The 12,046-nt window shown below is 38.5% G+C and overlaps 1 protein-coding gene across 2 annotated transcripts in view; it reads left to right on the plus strand.

The window, feature by feature from the left end:
* APP (amyloid beta precursor protein) overlaps positions 1–12,046 on the plus strand; it is a 164,249-nt gene that overhangs the window by 16,555 nt on the left and 135,648 nt on the right. For both annotated transcript variants that reach the window (XM_027875455.1, XM_027875454.1), the window contains exon 2: positions 8,407–8,574. In XM_027875455.1, coding sequence (XP_027731256.1) covers positions 8,407–8,574 — 168 coding nt within the window. The remainder of the gene's footprint in view (positions 1–8,406; positions 8,575–12,046) is intronic.

The following is a 12,046-nucleotide window of genomic DNA, read 5'->3' on the forward strand; positions in this document are numbered from 1 at the left end:
CACTAAAGTGGTTTTCCTGAAACAATTCTAATCATGTAAACCCCACCCCACTCCCACCCCAATAAACTCCAGTGACTTCCTGTTGTCTCCCGGAGCAAGCATAAAATGCTGTGTTTGGCATTCAAAGCCCTTTTTACCCTAGGCCCTTCTACCTTTTCAGTCGGCCTTGCCACATACTCTTCAATCCAGTGACATTGGATTTCTGGCTGTTCCACTAAGAAAGAAGACACTTCAATTTCTCTGCTCTGGGCATTTTCTCTGACTATCCTCCATAACTAGAACTCTCTTCCTCCTCAACTCCAAGTATTGATTTCCCTGGCTTTTTTTACATCCTTACTGAGATCCCACCTTCGACAGTAAGCCTCTTCCAGTCCCTCTCAATTCCGGTGCCTTCCCTCTTTTAATTATTTCTTATTTTTACTGTATATAGCTCATTTTGTATTTATTAGGTTCTAAGTTGTCTCTCCGAATAGATTTCAAATTTCTTGAGGGTAGAAACTGTCTTTTGCCTCTCTTTGTATGTTCAAAACTTAGCACAGTGCCTGAAACATAGTAGGTACTTAATAAATGTTGATGGATTGATTGATAAAAGGCTTTGAATTCCAAACAGAGGACTTTATATTTGATTCTGAAGGTAATAGGGAGCCATTGGAGTTTATTGAATAGAGGTGTAACATAGTTTGTGTATTTCCCTCCAATTTTTTTTCCCTCCTTTTAAATCCTTTCTTCACAATCTATCCTCCAATTTTAGAATTTGCTTATGACTAAGCCTTCCTTAAATCCACACTCCCTCTTAGTCTTTTCCACTCATTTATAATTCCCACTTTCCTTGTTAAATTGAGTGTATTTTTGTACTCAGTTCTGTATGTATTCTCTTTTGATCAGTTCTGATGAAAGTAAGGTTCAAGTGGCTGCCTCCTTTTCCTTGTTTGTATAGTTTTTTTTTTACTTTTATACTCCAATTAGGTGAGATAGTAATTCCGTCCTTCCTCCTTTTTTTTTCCATAGTGTTCCTTCTTCCCTCCCTTTCCCATCTTCTTTTAAATTACCAAAACCTGACCAGCTGACTCCTTGTCTCTGTTTTATTTAACTCCCTCTGGGATATTTGGTAGTGTCATCGTTCTGAAGGTAGATTTGTATCATCTTCCTCATTAGAATAGAAATGTTTTACCCTTACATAAACACTTTTGGACAGATCACTTTGATTTACCTTCTAGGTCTGTTATTTTTGGTATAAGATACCTTAAATTTTTTAATGTTTTTCGCTTTTGACCTTTTAAAATATTTCTTCTTGTTTCATGATGTCATTAACCTCTATTTGCTCTTTTCTCATTTTCACATAGTCTGTTACATGTGTAAGATTTTGTATGTCATACCTGTAATAAGTTAATTCTCCTTTCACTTCTCAACCTCTACATGGTCAGTGGATAGATTTCATGGGGTCCATGAAGTTGGATGGGAAATCAGTACATTTTAATTTCACTAACCTCTAACTGATATCTAGTATTTCCTTCAGTTGTGATTGTAGGCAGCCAACATTTTCTGAAGATTTGTCTAGACTGCAAAAGGGGTTCGTGACACAAAAAAGATAAGAACCCTTGTTCCAGAGCTCTTGTTTGATTTATATTATCATTTTAAAAAAACTCTTGCTTCATTTATTCTAGAAATTCTAATTGACCTTGTGTCCAAGCTGTTTTTCTTTGACACTTTGCTGTTAGATATTTCTCATATTCTGGTTCTATCATAGTTTTATTGGTGTCTTGTTGAGACTTTATCTTAAGGCCAGGCTCTGCACCACTTAGGGAGAATTTTGCAGTCTTTCATAATTAGTTTTGTTGAAATGTTTTTATTTTTTCTGTTTTTTAATTCTTTGTTAAAAAAAAGATTGGTTCTCTGGGAGGGGAAGGAAGAAAGGATGTACTGGGAAATATAGATGATATAAAAACAAGGGGTAGCAATAACAATTTTTTGAACAGGTAGAGCAACTGTATTTAGATGTAACCACAATTCATTCAGAGCTAGGCCAGATTCAAGCTGGTCTGGCTCTACGAGTTCAGAATTGGAATGAAATAAGATACTTGTAGACCATCTAAGAATTAATGAAAGGAGATTTATTTAGTGCTGACATAGAAAGGATAATGACCAAATCCCTGAGGCCTCATCTAGTATAAGATCCTCATCTTCCTTTATTCATAGAAGCATTCATCAGTGAAATCCCTTCCCACCTCCAAAGTAAGGGCTTCTTCCTTTCTCCTTCTTTTCAATCTTTTCCCCCATCCTCTATATCCATTCTCCTGTAGGCTTTTCTGAGACTAGGGATCAACTTTCCCTCATTGCTAGCCTTTGATTTGACCCTGGCACATTAGTCTCTCCTCTGTATCCCCCTACTACTCTCCCTCCCTTCTTCTAATGTTGTCCCACAAAAGAAGCATTCACCTATAGGCAGGGTATTGCCAGGATTTGTCCATAATGCCCTCTCTCTGCCTCTTCGTTGTTAACTTTACCAGATTTCTACCTTCACTGTAATAAAGAGAAAGAAGTCTCTTACTGGTCTTTCTGTTGTCATGTTGTTAACTATTGTTGTTTGCATTTAATTACTCCTTCAATTCTCATGTTTGGAGTATTCGAGAAGCTAATAATCTCTTCAGTTCTGGTTTTCTTTCTAAAAATGTTTCAAACTCATCTTTATTATTGAATGCCCATCTTTTGTCCTGTATGGTTGAGGTCAGATTTGCATGATAGATCACTCTGCACTGTATCCTGAGCTCCAGTGATCTTTAGAATACATTGTTCCATTCCCTTCTCCTTTTTCTAGTAAGTGCAGAATAGTCTTGTGTTATTTGAATGTGCTTTCCTTTGTGTTTGAATGTCTTACTCTTAATGGCTTGCAGAGCTTGTTTCTGAATTGCATTGTTAAATTTAACCACTATGTGTCTTGGGATTTGCAGCTTTTTCTTTCCTGGAGGCAATTTGAGGATTCTTTGAATTGGAATTTCATTTTCTGTGTTCAGATGTTCTGGGAAAGCCTCTTCCATTATTTCCTTCCTTATGATGTTAAGCTGTTTTTGTCCTATGGTGTCCTTCTGGGAAACCTATGATTCTTAGGTTTCCTCTATACATTCTGCCTTCAAGATCCATATATATTTTACTTACATAGTGAGCATAGTTTCTTTTAATAATTTTGTTTTTTGCTTCTTTTATTCTCAGTCTCATTTGTCAAAAGTAGGTGTCTCTCAAAGCTGGGTCCTAGGCCTTATTCTTTCTCTGAATTGAGAAGATATTGTCGAGTTGAGTTAGTGTGCCAAGTGTTTGAGATAGGGAAGGAATAAGAATGCAGTCACAGTGCAAGGGAGCTGGCTTAAGAAAAAAAATTAGAAGTGTGAAAGAAATGGAAGTCATAGGGTGAGAATTAGTAAGAGATAGAATAAGATGGCAAAGAGAGAGGAAGACTCTGGTAGATAATATTGCTCCCACAATGCAGTACCCACTGTGTTTTATAAAGAAGTAGAAATAGCTGTAAGAAAACCGAGTTGGGACTGAGGATTAGCCATCAGACTGAGAGGATTGAAGGAGAATTCCAAACATTTAGAAGACTTTTGAGATCTTATTGCCAAAACAGTATCAATAGCTACCAACTCATATATCTGCTTTTCCACTCCTCAGCCCCTTTTAATCCAGCTTCTGACATTACAGTTCAAATGAAAGTGCTCTTTCCAAGGTTACCAACAATCTCTTAGTTGCTAAATCTTTTTTTTTTTTTTTTTTTTTTACTGGTAAGGACTTTATTGTTTGGGATTTCTTATTTTAGGGGGAAGGTCAGATAGGCAGAGTATCTTGCCAAAAAGTTGAAGACAATTCATTCAACTCCTCCATCTAACATTTATTTACTGCCTACTTCGTATAGACCACTGTATTGGTCCTGGAAGAAAATGAAAGTGACTTCTTTTTCCCTGCCTGGAGTGATTAAGTTGAGGGAAGGTAAAAGGGGTACCCAGATAACTCAAGGTAGAGCATTAAAAATGTTTAGAAAGTGCTGTGGGTATTCATTGGTTGGAAATAACACAAATATCAGCCTCTTCAAGTCAATGAACTTTTCCTTCACTCCATTGCTGTGACACTTGGGTATGGTCAAACTTTTGTTCATCGTTGGGTCTCTATGATCCTAAACTCTGAAATTTCTTTCTCAGACCATAACCTCCCATCCCTCCATCTCACATTCTGCCTCAAGCAATGTAAACTACATCCTCATTCCTTCCCCCCTCTCTCTTTCAGCAGAGAATATTATCTCATATTTAATTAAGAAAGTGGGGACTCTGGTGAGTTCAACTCTTCTCTCATTTTTAAACCTCAAATCCCCTAGTCATCATTCTTTACACTGTCCTCTTTTGCTCAAATCTCAGAAGAAGAGATGTGGTCCTTCTTTCCAAGGCCAGTCTTTCTACTTCTGCCCTCAGTCACATCACCTCCCACTTCCTTCGGGAACTTGCTCCCTCCATCACTCCCTCTGTATATACTCTTGGCCTTTCTTTATCTATTGTTTCCTTCCTTGTTACCTAAAAATATTCCCACATCTCCCCATATCCTTCAGAAGTCTTCACTTGGTCTGTTATTTCAACAAGCTATTTCTCCTCTCTTTTATAACCAGACTCCCGAAAGAGCCATCTATACTATACCCCTTGCTTCTACTTTCTCATATCCCACTTTTCTTTCTCAATTTTTTAACATTTTTAATTAAAGTTTTAAGTTCCAGATTCTATCCCTTCTTCCCTCCCTCCCCTCCCATGTCCCTGAGATGGTAAGCAATCAGATATAGATTATATATGTGCAATTTTATACAAGAAGACTGTAATAAAAGTAAAAGAAAGAAAGAAAAATAGCATGCTTCAGTCTGTATTCAGCAGTTCTTTCTCTGGAAGTGGATAGTATGCTTCATCATTAGTCCTTTGGGATTGTCTTGGATCTTTGTATTGCTGAGAATAGTCATTCACAATTCTTCATCAAACAATATTGCTGTTACTGTGTACAACATTCTCCTGTTTCTGTTCCCTTCACTATGAATCAGTTCATGTAAGTCTCTCCAGGTTTTTCTGAAATCATCCTGGTTGTCTTTTCTTAGAGCATAGTAATATTCCATTATAATTATACACTGCACAGCTTGTCTAGCCATTTCCCAATTGATGGGCATCCCTTCGATTTCCAGTTCTTAACTACCACAAAAAGAGCTGCTATAAATATTTTTATACAAATAGGTCCTTCTATCTTTTTTTGGATGTCTTTGATATAGACCTATCAGTGGTATTGTTGGATCAAAGGGTATGCACAGTTTTATAGCCCTTTGGGCATAATTCCAAATTGCTTTCCAAAATGGTTGGATCAGTTCACAACTCTACCTGCTATATATTAGTGTCCCAGTTTTCCCACATCCTTTCCAACATACATCATTTTTCTGTTTTGTCATGCCCTTGCTGGCTCTGTTTTCTCTCGTTAATTCCAGTCATATGTCACTTACTGCATCTTGGATGTCTCAAGTTGGAGGTCTCATTAAACATCTAAAATTCAATTTCCAAAACTTGTCTACCTCCCAACCCCAAATCCTATCTTCTTCTTAACTTCCCTGTTTCTCTTTCAAACACCACTATGCCTTTAGTCAGCCACGTTCACACAATCTCAGTATCAGGCGATAAATCTCTGACTCTTGCCATTTCTCCTGCTGTGACATATTTGATATCTCTCTACTTCTGTCCACTCTACTACCTAAATTTGGGTCCTCGTCACCTTTTGTCCAGACTCGCACAGGCCTAATTGGTTCCTCTTCTTCCAGTTTCCTTTTTAAACCATCCTCTAACCAGTTACCAAGTTGATATTCTTAAAGCATAGGTACAACAGTGTCACTACTCTGCTCAAAATCCAGTGGCTCCCTATGGCCTCCAGGATAAAATGTAAGCTCCTATTTTTGGGTGAAGTACTTCAAAATCTGGCCCAAACCTACCCTTTCATTCCCTCACTTTCATCATCTGTTAAAAAAAAAAAAAACAGGCAAGGAGGATGGCTAGAGATGGGACCATATCAATCAATCAATAAACAATTATTTTTTTTTTGTTTTTGTTTTTTAGGCAATTGGGGTTAAGTGACTTGCCCAGGGTCACACAGCTAGTAAGTGTCAAGTGTTTGGTCTGAGGCCGGATTTGAACTCAGGTCCTCCTGACTTCAGGGCTGGTACTCTATCCACTGCGCCATCTAGCTGCCCCTTAATAAACAATTATTAAGCATCTACTATGTGCCAGGCACTGTGCTGAGACCCGAGGATACGAAAAGAAAAATATAGTCTTTTCCCTGAAGGGCATTATAATCTAATGGCAGAGATAGCATGCAGACAAATGTATTCAAAATATATACAGGATTAATAGGAAATAACTAAGAAAGGGAAGGAACTAGAATTAAGAGGAGTTAGGAAAGTCTTCCTGTAAAAGATGGGATTTTAGTTAGGACTTGAAGGAAGCCAGTAGGGAAGTTAGTAGTCAGAGTTGAGGCAGGAGAGAGTTCTAGGAATGGATGACAGCTGAAGAAAATGCCTAGAGCTGAGAGATGGAGCCATCCTTCTGCTCCATGTTTCTGCCCTTGCTCCTCACTCAGTACACAGCCCAGGGCCCTAGTGACAAAGCTGCCTATTGGCACCTGTTCCTGCTGCTTCTCTGCTGCGTCTGGGACTTGTTCTTTAACCTGATACAAAGCCACTAGGACTGGACAGCTCTACACACTTCTAGCTAGCCTCCGTCTTAACTGTCTGCATACCTCTCTGCTTTTCTGTTTCTGCTGGGGTTGGTGATTAAAAAAAATAATGATTCTGATTAGGATTCTGCCAGGTGCATTTTTTGTATGTTTGTGAAGTAATTGCGGGGGAAAAACTGGTTATATGAATTATTTCTACTCTGCCATCTTCCTGGATCTCTCCAGCACTCTTTTCACTGTGCCTTGTTGCTGTTTATTGTGGGCATCCTTGATGACAATATAAAAAGGGAACATGAAGGCTTTTACAGATTTTCTTGAGCATGTCACATCTTCACAGTCGCAAATTCTCTGAAGTGTATAGTAAATTGAGGCTCTCAATGTAATTATTATTTGTTGATTAGAGAAATGCATTTAATCCAATAAGCACTCTTCTAACAAGTTATCTTCCATGTATATGATAGCTCCATTTCAAGATTCCTCAAAAGAACCCAAAACAGATCATTTGGTTCAGTGACCTTCAGATAATTAATATCAAGAGAAACATAAGTTTGAGAGACTTATGCTTGTCAAGGTTATTCACCATCGCCATGGAATTTTCTTTTTTTAGTCTTAAACGAGGGAGTCCCCATAGATGTTGAGGTCTTCCAAAATTATCTGTTTACCACTTGTAAATTTTGCTCATTCCACAAGGATTTCTTAGTGAAATTCGTGGCTCAAGAGATTGGCCTAAAAGGTTATAAAGGAAAAAGCAATTGACTGAATTTAATTCAATTCAGCAAGCCTCATTAGGGTTCCTGCTATCATCCAGGCACTATGCTTGGCACAAGATTTCAAACACTTCTCTCATTCCATGTTCTGAATTCATCATGTCCATGTCAAGAGATGGGTAGTATGTTTCATCATGAGTGTAATGGAACTTGAGAGAATATCCAGCATCTTCTCTTGATAGTGCAACATGGGTATTCATTCCACCAGTGTTGCTATTATCTGATAGTGTCTGACTGATAACTATCAGAACCATGTAAGTAGAGTGAGTGGGGAGTTTTATTTATATTTAATTTCTTCCACCATTAGAAGTGGTGGAAGTAGTTTCACTCCAAACATGTAGATATACACTAAACAATAATGAAAGTTAGTTTTCAGTTTTGTCATTTTTTTTTTAGTAATGGTCAATGCAAAATTTTAGAAAAACATTCTGCTAGTAGAGAAAAAAATTTTTTTAAAAATTCTTCATCTAGCCCTTTCTCATCATGACATCTATTCTTAGCTTTAAAAGCTATGTGACTTTCAGTAAGTTCCTTACCATCTCTGGGGCTCAGATTCCTACTCTGTAATATGATTGTTAGATTTAGTGATTTCTGAAATTCTTTCTAGTATTTTGTAATCTTAATGTAAGTTTCTGTGAGTGTATAGGTGCTAATAAATATTGATGATTCCTATAAGAATCTCTTTAACTTGCTTAGTTTTCAGCCCAATAATGACCTAAAATGCATATGTAAGTTGAGTCAGAGGTATACCATTTATATTACTTAATAGTATAATATCAAAAATTAGTTAAGGTATAAGATATTCTTCTGATTTTTAATGTTATTTTAATCCTCTCCCATCTTTCACTTATCCACAACTCTGGGGACAAAAACTAAAGCTTCAGTAACTGAAACAAACTTGTTGTTGCAGGTATCTACTGATGGAAATGCTGGACTCTTGGCAGAACCCCAGATTGCCATGATCTGTGGCAAACTCAATATGCACATGAATGTGCAGAATGGGAAATGGGAGACTGACCCATCTGGGACAAAAACTTGCATTGGAGCAAAAGAGGGAATTCTGCAGTACTGCCAGGAAGTAAGTACCTCTGTCAATTGACAATTTTAACACTTTTAAAACAACTTCTGCAATCATTTTTCTTGTATATCACTGTTTTTATTCAGAATATCCTTTCCATTTGAGAGGGGAGGGCATGGTATAGTGGATCCTGGGTCAACCTTGAAATCAACAAAACCCATGTCCTACCTCTGAAACATTGGCTGTTTGACCATGACCACAGCAAGTTCTGTCACTGGGAACTTGTTAGACTGTAAGTTACAGAAGAGGTAATCTGTTACCTCAACCAATAAGTATTAGAGAACAGCCAATATATATTAAAGAAAGTTTCCTTACCAGGAGTTCCCTATGCCCAGGAAATTACTGGTCTGGACTATAAAAAGCAATATGTACGTTAAACTCAGAATAACAGAGTTAACAGACTTGTGGACAGTTAGCCTATTTAAAAAAACAAAAAAACACAACCTGACCTAGGAATGTGGATTTTTGAGTTCTAAACATCCTCACGCTAGAAAAGTCTGTTCTTCATCAGTCATTAATTTTTACTGGAAGGAAGTTTTTCCTTTTCTTACTTAGTGTCCATAGAAAACCACTAGTCAGCATTTTCGTTTTTATATTCCTTCATATTTTGGAAGATTTCTTTCAGTATTCTTGTGTCTAATGTGAATCAGGATTAATAAATGCTGTTTAATTTCCTATCTTTTGGAAGTCAGAACAACTGTGTCCCCCAAAATGTCAATCTTGTTTTGAAAAAAAATTATGTATTTTATATCACATATAGAAATACACATATACACATATTGATAACTGTAGAATGGGAAGGTTAGGGCTATAACAGTGCCTAGCTGGAATCTGTATGTTGAACTCAACCATTGTGAATTGGGCTGAACCTAGTCAAGTATTACTACTCCCCAGTGACACATGGAAAGACTGAGGAGTCAGGGACAGAATCCTAGAACTAATCAGAAATGTAATAATGAGGGTTTTGGTGGGAATCCCTTACACTGACTTTCTCCCCTGTGCTGTTCTGGTGTGGAGTGGTGGTGTGGAGAACCTCGCTGCGTTGTTACTCCCTTGCTTGACCCTAATTAGAATTGGTTGGAAATGAAGCTAGCTGTCCTGCTCCTAATTCCTCTCACATGAGACCTCCATTTTTTGTAACCCATAAATATTCGTTTCTGCCTCTATTGAGGACTCCTTTGTACTTGGTATAAGGAGTTCCCACATGCATGTGCCTTTCTCTTACGATAAATCAAGTTACTGTCAGTGTCTTGTGGAGTATGACTTTTGGTTAGCAATGTCATCATATTAAAATACAGACAGCCATTGGAATCTGTAATAATTCTATATACTTGATTGCTTTCAGTGAGATTGGGAATTAAAGGAGGGCAAAACCTTGGTGGGGAAACAGATTTGTAAACCTTAGGGTTGCATGAGCCAAAAGGTGTATTTTGTCAGTGAAAATTGATTTGTGGCTCAAGCTTAATATTTACCGAGAGTACAGCATATTAAAAGGAGAAAGATTATATTATATGGAGACTTATTTCTCCTGAGATATAGCCAATCAGGAGCCCAAGACTGTCAACAGGCAAAGTTTCTCAGTATCTCCCTCTCTCCCTCAGTCTGTGTGTGTGTGTCTGTCTCTTTCTCTCTCTGTCTCTCTCTGTTGCTGTCTCTGTCTCTCCCTCTCTTTTTCTCTCTGTCTCCCTGTCTCTCTTTCTCTCCCCATCTCTGACTGTCTCTCTCTTTTCACCTCCATCTCTGTCTCTCTCTGTCTCTGTCTCTCCCTTTCTCTCCCTCCCTCTCTCTCCTTCTCTCCCTCCTTTTCCTCTCTTTTCCCCTCCCTGTCCTCCCTTCCTCTCTCTCCTTTTTTCCCTGCCTCCTTCCCCTTTTACCTTCCTCCTTTTCCCTCTACTTTCCTTATGTCTCCCTCTCTCCCCCTTTTTCTCCCTCTCTTTCTCCTTCTCTCTTTCTTCACCAGTTCCCCTTTCCCCCTTACTCTAGTGAATTACTGACATCTCTGCTTGCCTAGCTTACTAGCACTAGTGACTGTATATGTGTGTATATATCTGCATCTTTTTATTTTGACAAAAGCTTAAGAAATTTTTATTTTTGCCAGACCTATGATTTCATTGGTGCTTATAACTTCTGGTGAGGAAATTTCCCCCAGCGATTACAGTTACAGCAATTAGAGTATCATGGCATTACAGAATTTGAGAATTGGAAGCAATCTCAGTAGTCGTTGATTCCAACCCATTTATGAAAGGTATCCCTGATAGGCAAGTCAAAAAGCATTAATTAGGCACCCATTATGTGCCAGACACTGTGCTAAGCACTGGGGATACAAAGAAGGAAAAAAACTATCCCCGCTGTCAAGGAGAGCAACATGGAGAGACAACGTGCAAACAACTGTGTATGAACAAGATACAGAAAAATTGGAGGTAAGTTTAGAGGGAAAGCGCCAGCATTAAGGGGTCTCAGGACAGGCTTCTTGAAGAAGATGGGATTTTAGCTGAGATCTGAAGGAAGCTTGAGACTCCAGGAGATAGAGAATTCTGTTGAGAGAGAGAGAGGAAGAATGAGAGAATTCTAGGCATGAGGAACAGCCAGGAAAAATAGTCAAAGTTAGAAATATAGTGTCTTATATGAGGAAGAACAAGGAAGCTAGTATGTTTGAGGGAGCAGAATAAGATGTAAGAAAACTGGTAAAGTCAGAATTTGCCAGACTATGAACAGCTTTAAAAGCCAAACAGGATTTCACCCTTGAGTTTATTGAGTAAGAGTGTGGCATGGTCAGAGCTATGTTCTAGAAAAATCGATTTGGGACAGCTAGATGGCACAATGCATAGAGCTCTGGGCCTGGAGTCAGGAAGACCTAGTTCAAATCCAGGCTCAGACACTTACTAGCTGTATGACATCGGGCAAGTCACTTAACCCTGTTTGCCTCAGTTTCTTCATTGGTAAAATGAGCTAGACAAGGAAATGGCACACCACTCTACTATCTTTGCTAAGAAAACCCCCAAAGGGGTCACAAAGAGTCGAACACAACTAAACAACGATAGCAAAGCATGGACTGGAGTGGGATGAGACGAGGCAAGAAGTCCAAACAAAAGACTATTGAAGTAGTCAGGCAGTAGGGTAATTAGGGTTGTGGCAGCTTCAGCAGGGAGAAGGGTATATATATGCAAGAGAAGTTCTAAAGGTTGGCAGGATTTGACAACAGATTGGGTATGGGGAAGAGGCAGAGTGAGAGGGAATAAGGAATCCCAGATAACATCTAGGTTTCAAGCCTGAGTGACGGGAGGATGGTTGTGCTCTAGAAAGTAATAAGGAAATTAGGATGTAGGGAGCATTTGGGGGAAAGATACTGAATTTACTTTTGGACATTCTGCGTTTAATATAATTATACCTAAAAAGTGGTCAACCAGCCTCTGTCTGAAGACCTCCAAGCAAAGGAAACCTCTTGAAGCAGCACATTCTGCTTGTGGTCAGC

This window comes from Vombatus ursinus, unplaced genomic scaffold (assembly GCF_900497805.2).
Source record: "Vombatus ursinus unplaced genomic scaffold, bare-nosed wombat genome assembly UNPS02014809.1, whole genome shotgun sequence".
NCBI lineage: Eukaryota > Metazoa > Chordata > Mammalia > Diprotodontia > Vombatidae > Vombatus > Vombatus ursinus.